The sequence below is a fragment of the Diadema setosum genome, chromosome 8, assembly GCF_964275005.1.
Source record: "Diadema setosum chromosome 8, eeDiaSeto1, whole genome shotgun sequence".
Classification (NCBI taxonomy): Eukaryota; Metazoa; Echinodermata; class Echinoidea; order Diadematoida; family Diadematidae; genus Diadema; species Diadema setosum.
Window position 1 is genome coordinate 18,164,324 of NC_092692.1, and position 12,718 is coordinate 18,177,041.

The 12,718-nt window shown below is 39.1% G+C and overlaps 1 protein-coding gene across 1 annotated transcript; it reads left to right on the forward strand.

Annotated features, from left to right (window-relative positions):
• The first annotated feature begins 2,813 nt into the window (after window positions 1–2,813).
• LOC140231917 (uncharacterized) lies at window positions 2,814–11,280 on the forward strand. Its single transcript, XM_072312065.1, has 4 exons — window positions 2,814–3,614; window positions 5,567–5,754; window positions 9,182–9,416; window positions 10,131–11,280. The coding sequence occupies exons 1-4, from the start codon at window positions 2,894–2,896 to the stop codon at window positions 10,466–10,468; spliced, it is 1,482 nt and encodes a 493-aa protein (XP_072168166.1). The 5' UTR covers window positions 2,814–2,893; the 3' UTR covers window positions 10,469–11,280.
• Window positions 11,281–12,718: the final 1,438 nt, after the last annotated feature.

Genomic DNA, 12,718 nt, shown 5'->3' on the forward strand with positions numbered 1-12,718 from the left:
CGCAGACGTCTCTCTCCTCAATTAGATTTATGTCAAACGTTGTCTCTCTGTTAGATTTGTTTTTTTTTTTCAATGAGGATAATTTTCGTGGTAATATATCATTCGAGACAGAGGATACGAAAAGTTGGTCTACAATACACCACGCGGGAATATTATAAGATCAGACGATGTGATAAACAACGAAATATATTCAATGTCAGATTTATTTTCTTGGTTCCTCTGATTTACATTTCCATGCTAAAATCTTCAACTGTTTGATATATCAAATCTTGGTGTAAAGCAAAATATGAACCAAATTATTAGGCTTTAACAGAGACTAGGTATCGGACATTCTTCGTATGTCCCTCCATTACAGATGGCTCTTGCAGAACAAAAGACAAAACAGAACAAAACAAATCAAAACAAAAAGAACAGGGTATTTATGGAGTACTGTATATTTCTTCAATTTCGTGATTTTGTATTGTTGGAGCGCGCCATCTTTCGACAGAATGGTTATACACTATAGTCTTGACACGCTCTATCATTTTTTAAGGTCCTTAAGACTGAGGTTTTTATTCCTTTTTTTTTCAATAGCGTATAACAGACACAACCATGCATATGGATTTAATCTAGCATTTTTGTAATTGTACCGTTTCAAACGTCTTCAATAATAGTGAACTTCCAGCAGATAAGAGCCAAAAACAGCTATTATTACAAATTATACCTGCATGAGCATCTCAAACAGGCTGATGTCATAGATGGTTTGGAAAGTCCTTCCGCATGGCACAAACGTATTTCTATTATTTGTAAATTAATTCGATTTTACCTATTCTTGCATCTTAATTCTCTCCCTCATGTCTACTAACTTTTTCTTATTTCTCTATTTCCCTTCCAAACCTGAGTATATCAAAGACTTCAAAAGAGAGTACTTGTAATTGTGGGTAATCATCACAATCACTCCAGAGTAAGTCTGGGCATAGCAAAATGACAATAAGGTCTATATAAAAAGGACGGCAAGTAATTTCATATATTTCATTCATTTCATTTCATTACATTACATTTATTCCATTTCCAACAAAAGTATGATTAGAGCATAACAATGAATGAAATGAGCTGCTAATGTTTTGTATGACTATGCATATACGCAAATGTTATGCTATAACCATACTTTTGTTGGAAATGAAATAAATGAAATGAAAAGGTCAAGATTGGTGATCCTTCAGATCCGAAACATTTTGATACCTGCATGCAATTTTCTGCATAGAAAAAAAAAAGCAAACTTAAAGGGGGGGGGGGGAACAGAAAAAAAAAACAAAAACACGTATGTTTCTGTTCAGGTGTGTGACAAAGGTTTTCAGACCTGAACAAATTTGATACCTCCAGCTCGTATTGTGATACAAATAATACAAATGAGTTTCATGATGAGGAAAATCTTAGTATGCAATATAGGCCTATACCCCCTCCCCCATATATATATATATATATATATATATATATATATATATATATGAATGATTGTTATTATCATTATTATTACTACTATTATTATTATTATCATTATTATTATTATTATCATCATCATTATCATTAACATAATATACATATAAATCTGTATATATGCAAAAGCCGATACATGTATTTTCATCCACTTTAGAATTGAAATTGAAGCTGCTGAAAAACGAAGAATATAATTGCATTACCGGCCCGTACTGCAGCTATATAGACCTAAGCTATCTATGTGATAATTTTGAGATCTACAAAAACATTTTTTTTTTTTATGTAACAAGTGCAGTATCATTGAAAAGACTTTTTTTCTTTATTTGATGATGACCATTACGTAAAAATGAAAATAAAATGGGGTTTATTTCTTTTTGCATTAATGAACTCCTCATATAGGCCTAATGTGCATGTGTGTATGCTCATATAAAGGGCTTACACAGCTCCAGTGAGTAGGTAGAACTCTACAGGTTTTCAATTTTGATTTTATAACATTTAAATCTAATCTGCGATTTCGTAAGGATATATTGTTGCTTAATATTGTCCCTGATCATCACTTGAGTAACCTAAATAAACACTACGTGTGGAGCCTCATGGAAAACCCGAGACACAAGAACACATTCCGGATTGGATTGAATTAGGTAAATTTTCTTTCTACTATGGAAAATAATAACTGAAATAGGCCTACACGTTTGTATATGACCAAGGGAGTTGGTATGAAATTGTCCAAATGCGAGAGTTGAGTGGTCGAATCACAGTACATGTACTGAGCACAGGCATACAGTAATATTGATGTGTCTGCCCCCCCCCCCCCCCCCTTGATGTTATGCTCTCTATCATTGCAGATAAATCACGTGTACCATCGCATGTATCTGATAGACTCATTCCACAGATGTTCTTGTAAATTCAATCGTTACCGAGGTACTGCAACCATTTACTGTATGTGCGCTGCGCGTGAACAAACGCAACCTGGATATTAAACGTACATTGTAACCAGCGGCCCCAGTTTGTGGTGGTGCATGGTGGATCAACGTTAGTGGAACTACGATCTATCTACTAGTAACCGAACCATATCACGATTGCAGCGGCAGCGTAGATCGTAGAATATAACTAGATCTAGGTCTAGAACTAGATCTACTCCATGTTCACTGTGAGTCTACTCAGAAATCAGGATGGACGCCTAAACTGCTGAGGTCGATACGTATCATTTGCATTGCATCCATGCTGCCATTGCATTGGGAAGACACGACACGGACATACGGAAACTCCACGGAAACAGAGACGTCTATCACTGCACTTCATTTGTGGGGGAACCTCATTTTCGGTGTAGAGGACAGGACGCGACTCGGTTCAACGTATGTAAAACACATATTGTTGTGAAATTGCATGTTAGTCGTTATGTTAGAATTCTGTAATCATGGAACCAAGCAGCACGGGTATTAGGTCGAGTGCAAGTAAACGCAAGAGAGAAGAATCGGACGAGAATTTGGCCTTGCCCTTGGGTACCACAATCGACACTGAGCCTGATGTTGAGGCTGAGGGATCATCTCCTTCGTCGACTCCATCTGCTATGAAACGACCCAGCAGCAGTAGCAGTCGTAACATTGCAACAAATTCTTCAACAAATTCAACAAGTTCGCAACATACTTTCCATCAGCCACCAGAAAAACGATTTCGAAGATCTACGTCCCCAGTTCTTTTGAATCCAAGAACAACGTTATCATGTCCTACGTCATTAAACAGGAGCACAAACTCGACTCTTCCCATTGACTTATCCCAGTCTAACGTTGGTAGTAGTAGTACATGTAGTATCGTCAGCAGACAACATGCACGTCATGTAGTAGGGCCAGCTGTAACGACCGCATCCTTCACAGAACCACGTACCACTGCTTCGGTCTCCTTGAGGAGTTCCCCTCAACCACCTTCGACGGCGGGCGGGAGTGCGAGTCCACGACGAGGTGCTTCGCCGCAGCCTCCCGCCCGAAAACAGGGAACTCAGCTGTGGCAGCCAAACCTCGAAGGGACAGGAGTGGGTATTCTGAGAGATGGCGCTGGTTGGCCTGGATTTGGGAGTGAGGAGGAAATGGGAATGAGTTCCAGTGGTGCCGAAGAAGATGAACGTAACAACAAATACACTGGTGAGAAACTATGACTTTCTAAACCTCTTCTGCTAATTCTGTGAAACCAGAAATTTCCACGTGCATGAAACTTCCGCAAATTATGCAAGGAGCCAGTATTTGCGAAAGTAAAATGCATGCAGAAGTGTTTGACTACCAATGCATTGAACGCCAGTGGCGATTTGTAAAAGTTTCATGCCGCAAAAAATGCTGTCTTCTACAATTCGTGGAAGTTTCATGCAGCGAATGTTTAGGAAATTGTGGTTTACATACACGCATGCCATGGTCTTCAGTGGCAAGCAAGGTGCTCATTTTGTGACAGTTGTGAAATTGTTTTTCATCAGTTATTCAGGCAATTAATGGCTTACCCCTGGAACCAAAGCATGTCTAGATACTATAATACCATAGCTTTTTATTGTAAACATCAACTTCATACATTTGTGAAAGGAAGTTGTCTTTCTGTATCAGTAATGGATGGTACAATACATGGATGAATCACACATTTAAAAAAAAAAATCTTTGTATGTTAAAATTTCAAGAGTCATTCGTGATAGCAATTATGCAGTAATGCTAATATCAAGGCCTCACAGAACGTTGCATTAACCTGTTCAGGACGAGTCCTGAGTATACTCGGGCAAGTGCCTATAGAATGTTACTTGTATGTGTGTTGTAGCAAAATCCGCCCGTCCTCACTGCTTTGTGAAATTTGAAATGAATAACTACTGATCTGACAAGACAGACATATATTCAATCTTCTACAGCTTGTCATGCCCGGCCCAGAACTCGTTTGATAGATCATGTGTATTGAGGACCACAGACTACTCATAAAGAGTTTGGTAGTGACAACAAGGATCAAGGCATTATAAAAAAGAAAAAAAAAAAAGAGAATGACCACAAAAAGACTGTCAGTGCACTGTAAAGCTATAGGCGGAACAGAGGATCTCTATACATGTGGAGAACAATATCTCTCTTCTGCTAAACTCCAACTTTCCTGTAGATGTTTGACACAATATCTGTGAAGAAAGGAATGTATGACTGAGTTCAGAAAGCAATTCAGCAGAAAAATGTAAGGAAAGACTTTCTTATGTCCCCTCCTCCCTATTTTTTGTCATACCACTGAACTCTGCAGTATCTGCGTTTGGATAGTACCCTAACCTTGTTAGCTTAGACACACGCACTCGCACGTATTTTTCGGATGTATAATTTGTGAGCAGTGGGGGGACATGAGGAAGTCCTGCCAAATTTAAAGCTCAGACTAGACAGGAGGATATTACTTGTGGTTATACAATTACCTGTAGTTCGTATACCACTCTGATGTATTGCCCAGAATCTTTTATTTAAAGAATTGATATATTCACAGATACCTAGTGATGGGGTCATTAAACCCCATGTTTATCATGTCAAAGATTTTTTTTTTTTCTCCAGACTTTCAAATTCTTTGTCCAAATACTGAAAGGATTTTGTGGGAGCGCTGTGGCATAGTGGATAAGACTCCGACTCCCAATCGGAGGACCCAAGTTCGATTCCCGCCCAGTGCTTGAACGTCCTTGGACAAGATGTTTTTACCCGCCATGTCCCTCTCGACCCAGGTGTATAAATGATACCTGGCAATGCTGGGGGCTATTCCCGTCTAGTGCATCAAGTGGGCATTTTGAAAAATTTTAAAACATTCTTGGTCCCAAAGCTGGTACTGACTTCTGATACTGGAGTTTGCCAATGCATTTTCAGTATGGTCCGCCAAAAGAACTTTTGCACCATCATGGGTTTACACTGTATACACATTAAATTGTATGTACATGTACATACAATACACATTAGATTTTATACACATTACACTGTATACACATTAGATCCCCCTGTCCGGTTGGCCCCCACTAAAGGGGTGTTGGACAGTACCTAAGAAGAAGAAGATTGATTTTACTACATAGAATTACAGTAATTAATTTGTATTCTGATACATGCATTCCTGGCAGGGTTTGAATGGGAGTGGGATGACAATGCCAAGTCCAGTGCCTGCTGCCTGGCCAAGATGAAGACCGAGGTGCGCTTTCATCTGGACTACAGCTGTGGCACCGCGGCGGCCAGAGGCTCGGAACTCATGAGGGACGGTCAGTTTTACTGGGAGGTCAAGATGGTGTCCCCTGTGTATGGCACCGACATGGTGAGCAGAAGAAGGGAATATGATACAGCTGAATCTTCAAAAAATAAATGCCTGCTTTCTAAATGTTGGTTTACGCATTACAGTACTTAATTAGCTTATTAAAACAAATCAAATCAAATCAGACATGGATATGACAAGTAAGGGACAACATGTTCATTGAAGGCAATGCCAAAGTAAGCTCTCTAAGATTTGAGGAAAAAGAGAAAGGTTTTTGGCACATATTTTTATACTTGTTTATTAAAGCACAGCACATCAGTGCAAATCATGTCCAAATAAAATGTCCCCATAGATTCCAAAGATCCCTGCTGTATTTCATCACCTGTAATTTCCTAAACCTTCATCGTGCATCACATAGTCCCCTGTCTTATTATATTTGTTGTCAATTAATTTGTGTTATTTTTGTCATTTTACAGTCTAAAGACCAACTTAACAGACTTGAAGACATACATGTAACTTGTACATACCTCTAAAACTAAGTGCATAAAGTGATCAAGGAAATCATATTGTCAGGATGCATTATGTAAAATTGGCTTTGTCATAGTGATGCAAGAGCATAGCACAATAGACTCTGCAGAAGTCAAAGTTGCATAACCAAAATCAAATAAATATTGCCTAAAAAGTGGAATATATTTCCTAGGACCCATTTCTTTATTTTCTTTTTCTCTGAGTTGAAGTGTTTTTTTTTTTTTTTTTTGGGGGGGGGGGGGTTTGCCCTTTTTTTTTTTTTTTTTTGAAGTCCCAAGAGATTCGACTGAAGCACAGTTAACTTGCTACACTTTTGCCACTTTTTTTTTTTTATGATGGGCACCTCAATGTATCAGACGCTTATAAGCAACTGTGGAAAATACTTAAAAAGCTATTGCCAAAACATGCTAAGATAGAGGGCATAGTGCTCCCGTCGAGAAAGGGACTTGCCGTCTCCTGACAATGTCATCCATTACCGTGTCATGTTGCAACTAAAGCAATAAGTGATGACTGTACCATTGATACGAAAAGTACAAAAGTCACCGGAAAGGTTTCAAAGTGTATGGGATTGAAGTGCAATATTTTGTCAGCCGCAGTGTCCTGGTGCAATTGTTGTTCCTGATAACTGGGGACAGTTTATTGAGGTACATGTACTGTAGCTGATGACAGTTGTACTCCTTGCCTTCAATCAAGTCATTCTCAGTTATTCCTAAATGAATTACATGTGTACTAAAGTGTTTGAGCTCTGAATACCCAACAGTAACTTTAAAGTGGCTACTCTACTCATTAGTTTTGTGCTGTGGGCACTCTGTTTTAAGTCATTAAATCTTTGTATTGCCAACATTATGAAACTAAAGCACATAGAATACAATTGGCAGATTTATTGAACAGACTGATGGAAGTTCTGCAGAATGTAACACTAGGGCTGCATTCGAGCGCTCTAAAGCGAACCAAAGCGAACTGAACTAAAGCGTACCGTACCGTACCATGCCAGTTTTGGAGTGTTCTAGCGCTCTGTTGAGAAAGTGTACCTCATGAGCTATTTTTAGAAGAGGTCAAACATTTTTGTAGCAAGAATGTAATTTACCTGGCGCTTGAACTACTTGCAGCTGTCTCGAACAAAGAGAATGATGTCTTTGCATTGTGACGTACATGCATGTGCTCATGATACGTGATGCTTTACAGCAAACTTTTGGTACGCTTTTGGAGCACATCAGGAAGTGGTCCACTTTGGCTCAGTACAGTACGGTACGGTACACTTTAGGAGCGTTCGAGCGCTCCTCTGGCGCGGGTACAGTACAGTTTGCTTTATGAGAGCGCTTGAACGCACCCTCTGATAGCAGTGTGGCCAAAATGTACCTGGTGAATTATTGAAGGGTTGTTGTCAGGAACCAGTTCCTGTATTTGTTCTGACAAAACACCTGTGTTTACTTAAGACTGATTACATCACTCTTAACTTGCATTACAAAACCAGTCTTGCTTTCCACACTTATTATACATACACCCATGTAGAGAAAATATGCACATTCATCCTCTCTAAACCCAAAAAGCAACCCCCCCCCAAAAAAAAAATAAACACACAACAAAACAAAACAAAACAAAACAAAAAACAAAAAACAAAAAAAAACAAATCAAAAACAAAACAAACAAAACAAAACAACCTTTAAAAAGAACTCTTTAAGAAAAAAACTCAGATTTTTTGTTTTGTTTTTTGTTTTGTTTTGAAATTGTGCAATTTTTTTTGTCTCTTTCATTTAGTATTGTGGACAGTTTTGTAGTCCATTTTGATAATCCAATTTAAGTTTTGGGGAAAACAAACAATGGAAATTTACTTGAACAGTTTTGTTTTTTCATCTGCTCAGTTATTAAGAAAGAAATGTACTATGTACAAATGCCCGTTCACAAAGAAAGCTTCATGGTCATAGACAGGAAGATTACTGAGGATCGAAACTCTTAGCAACTAAACTAGGGACATACTGGTTGTGTACATTGCAACAATCAATTTACCTGTCATGAGTACTGCTATGTACTGTACATGTGCGGTGATACAGTTTGAACACATACATGCAGTACCCCCATTTCGTTAAAAGATGTTAAGATAGCAACTCTTGCTGGTATGGCAACTTCCCATAGCAACAGCCAATCAGGAAGCTGGATTCTTGTCATTACCATGACAATTGCCATTCCAACAAGAGTTGCTATCAGCTTGTGTGGTCTGGTGTGGTTCTTTTCCAAGCTACTATGTAGCACATGTCAATTCGATGGGAACATGCATGTTTTCAACCTCTTCTGACATTACACCCCTTTTCAGAAGTAAATGATCATTACCAAACTGCATCTGTTTAATATAAGGTTTCGGTTTGAAGTGTTTCCACAAGTTCGTTCTTTGAGATGTTTGGGTTTGTTTCAAGGCAGTCTTCAAATGAATAAGAGAGGTTGTTTGTTTGTTTATTTTTTCTGAGAGACAAAGCTGAAGCTACATGTATTTGAAGGCAAGACTAAAAGAGACTTACACAATTGTACATTAAGCAAATATTTACTGTGTGTCAAGAAATTCTATTTCAGTCAGTCATTTCTTAATGAGAAAAGTGAGGCATTTGGAACATCAAATTAACATAGTTATGAGTAGGAAAATGTGTACATGCATATCATAGTTTATTTTCTGTAAATCTTTCATCTTCTGAAATTATCAAAACAGTAGGTTAGCACAAACCCATTACAGGAAAACTTTTAACATGTGAGGACCTAAAACCATAACAGTACTTTGTACCTTGATATATCAGGCTTCTTTAACAAAAACAAAGAAGTACAATGTATGAAAAGTTGGGACCAGCAAAACCGCGTCGCTACTAGAAAGTTTTGTTGTATATAACCTCAGTGGTTTTTAACGAGGTGCCACTGTACTTGTATGTGGGGGTAGTTGTCGGAGACCTATTTTATTTTTACTTTGCTCTCTTGGCAGATGATCGGCGTGGGAACCAAACAGGTAGATCTCAACCAGTACTCCCGTGCCTTCTGCAGCATGCTGGGCCACGAGGCGGGAAGTGAGAGTTGTGGTCTGTCCTACACCGGTCGCTTCCAGAAGGGCGGGGTCGGCAGGATGTACTGCAGCAAGTTTGGTCAGGGGGCCATCATCGGCATGCACCTAGACATGTGGTTTGGCACGCTGACGTATTACAAGAACGGAAAGAGACTTGGTGAGTTGACACTCACAGCCCTTTATTCATCTTTGAAGGGACTCTACAGTAATGGTTGAGTTGAGGATTCAGCTTGTAACATTTTGCGAGATATTTAGAACCCACTCTATGAAATATTAAAGAGCGTACAATTCTAAGGGGAATCAAAAGTTGATTTGATGAAATTCGGTTTTGAAATGACTGAGATATATCTAAAAACAAGGAAAAACAAAGAGATCCTGATAAAAGTTGTGGCCTGTCAATTTTAGTAGGATTGCTGTTTTGGATATCTCAGCCATTTCATGGCCAATTTTCATCAAATAAACGTTGAATCCTTCTTGAAATTACATGCTCTTTCATATTTCATAAGAGGTTTTTCATTATCTCACCAAAAAAATGTTGTAAACCTGCATCCTCACCTCAACCAGAACTGTACAGAGTTCCTTTAAGTGTTGATTTCACTGTGTTGTAACAAAGTCCTCAGGACCAGCAGTTTTCTTTCTTTATATCATAATTTCATTATAGCCAAGCAATATGGTGATTATAAAGATGAGATGTAGACAGTAATTTTTGGACCTGAATATTTACCTCATTGTAATGAGGGTTTCATTATAATCATGTTTGTAATGACAGGAGTGCACTGTATCTGTGTCTGGGCAGCACATCTTTTGTTTCTTTTCATTCGTTTAAGAACTGATAATAGAGCAGTACCCTCTTTTCTGTTCCCCTGTGCAGGAATAGCTGCCAGAAACCTGATGAACAAGACCTGGTACCCCATAGTCAGTTCCACGGCTGCCCGGTCCAGCATGCGGCTGGTGAAGACCAAGTCCTTCCCGAGCAACCTGCAGTTCTGGTGCTGCCAGGCGCTGCGGAAGGCCGTCCCTCCCGACCTCAACGTCCTGGACGTCCTGGAACTCCCGCCAGGTCTCAAGAACTACTTCGAGGACAGCCTGTCCTGGCTGCTGAGGGCCCACGAGGCCAAGGTTGAGGTGGAGTGCAAGACTCAGGGCACGCAGACTGTGCTTAGCATGATGGCAAGTAGTCGCAAGGACAAAGGATGGGACAAGTTATGATCTTAGCCCAAATTGTAAGAATATGAGACTGGCATCCCGTTTCTTCCCCCGTTCCCTTGGATAAGATGTTGTATGCGACATGTCGATGCGTCAGTATTTGTGAGTGGCATCTATAACTCATCAGTCTGCATTACATATTGAAGGAGGCAAGTTGCACACGTTGTGGTCAGCGAGATGGGCAAATAGCCAGTGGATTGTTGACAGCAATCTTGTGTGGATGTATCCCTTCAAAAGGGAGGATGGCAGTGTTTTCTGTATCATATGAATGCCAATGTTTACACTAGAAATGTTAGTGGTTAGTTGTGTTGTACTGCATGAACAGTTTGTGGAGCAAAATATCTAACGAGGCATGTTGTGCCCAGAACTTCATTAGAATCAGTTAGAAGACAAATCTAAGGGATTTAGGTCCTGTATCATTCTGAGGATTGAATACTGTATCACTGACACAACCACTACTTTGTACACTAACACAGTCACCCACATGGACAAAGAAGTGGCCAACAACTTTTCACCATATGTATTAGTAAAGATGGGTAAGTTTTTAAAAATGTGTAATTCTTATAATATAGATGGATCCTGTTATAAAGAACACCAATTCAATGAGACTTTATTACTCTGAAAAGACTTTCCCATGTTTCTTCGAGAAGATTTTCCTAGTGTGGATGTTTTTAATAATGTTTATGCCAAAAGCCACTTGATATTTCATTTTGACAGTTTGAGTGGATTTTAACAATGAATTGTTACATCCCTTCCTTGCTTTGTTCACTACAAGACTGAAAGAATAGGCCAGGGTGATACACAACCAGGTACACATCTTACAGTATACACATTACACACACAAACATGTGGCACGCATTGAACGCTCATGACACTTTAAAATAAGAAACTAGCATGTAACACTCGCTGTGTTGTGCAGTGTGTGAGGGCTGCAGATTTGCATCTGTAGAATGCAGTATGGCGTACCTGCTATGTACTATCTGCCATCTTACGTGTATTGTCAATGGGAGGAAGGGACTGAATCTTTAGCTGCGATCACTGGACGCATCAACTTGTGAATAGCCAGGAGGGATTCGTAGAAAACTTGTAGCAAAAAATAATACTTTTCCCTACAGCCCTCAATACATCCTCTCTCTGTCTCCACATGATGTTTCCACTCCCGGAACCACACATAGACTATATTCATGTGGTGGTTTCAAGAAGAGTTTTCAGACACACATGTTTACAAAGTGTATATGTTGTTAAGACTTTCTCATGGGTGCCCATGTTGATGAGATTACTTGTGATATAACAAGGATAATCTTGCAGTCCTTAGTATCTCATTATAGCAGGATTCGCCTGTTATTTGGTTTTGATGTTATCATTGGTGCAACACCGCACAATCTCAATTCATCTCCATAGCAACAGTCTGGTGAGTTCACATAGCTACTGATGTCAGGATTCAAAAAGGTCCTTTCTGTGGGCATTGCATAAAACTCTGATTATGCAATTATGATGTGCATGCTTGTATAATTCTATAGATCTGTAGCACGCCTATTGTATTACATAAGAGTCTATTCAGAATTAGAATAGATGTACAAAGTATTTTTAGATCGGTCAGAGAGAATTATACAGTGCCCCCTTTTCCCTGATGAGGGAGATGTACATTTTCTCAAGATGGTGCAACATTAAAATGACCACTCTTAGCAGGAAAGGAGAATTCAACCCTGTGAGGAAAGTTTTGTTGACTTTTAGGAGTTGAAGTACATTTCTAGTCACTGAAAATATTTAGAGAAATTAGACAAAGTCAGTGAACCAAGCCACATATTACCCACTGGGAATGATAATTGAGCTGTAGTGGACATGTATCCATTAAGCTATCCAAGAATTTCTCTACTGGTTGGCAAATGAGTGCATTAAGTGTCGTCAATCCCTATGTGTTTGAAATGGAAGTTCTCGTAATGATTTGCCCATAAGAGAATCAGGAGCATTCACAATCACCGATATGTTCGTGTACATTCCTAGCACAGGTGAAGGAAGTTGTAATAATTCGAACCGACACATTGAACAAACATTCTGTATTTGTGCAGGAGTTATTGAGTGAGTTTTGTCATACCTTCACTTCTCATTCTAGGGCTAATGCAGCAATGTGCATAGATGTACAATATGACATGATTCTTGTCATGGCTGGTCAATTTTGTTGCCTATTTCTCCCAAGTTTATACTGATCAGCTATTCCAGTGCTGACATATGTCGCTGCAGTTATTGTACCAT

Bases quoted from the DNA above. Each gene is read 5' to 3' on its own strand.
- LOC140231917 (XM_072312065.1), top strand. From the start codon at position 2,894: ATGGAACCAAGCAGCACGGGTATTAGGTCGAGTGCAAGTAAACGCAAG. The intron at 5,755-9,181 runs GTGAGCAGAAGA...CTCTCTTGGCAG, and splicing joins CTGTGTATGGCACCGACATG to ATGATCGGCGTGGGAACCAA. The intron at 9,417-10,130 runs GTGAGTTGACAC...TCCCCTGTGCAG, and splicing joins CAAGAACGGAAAGAGACTTG to GAATAGCTGCCAGAAACCTG.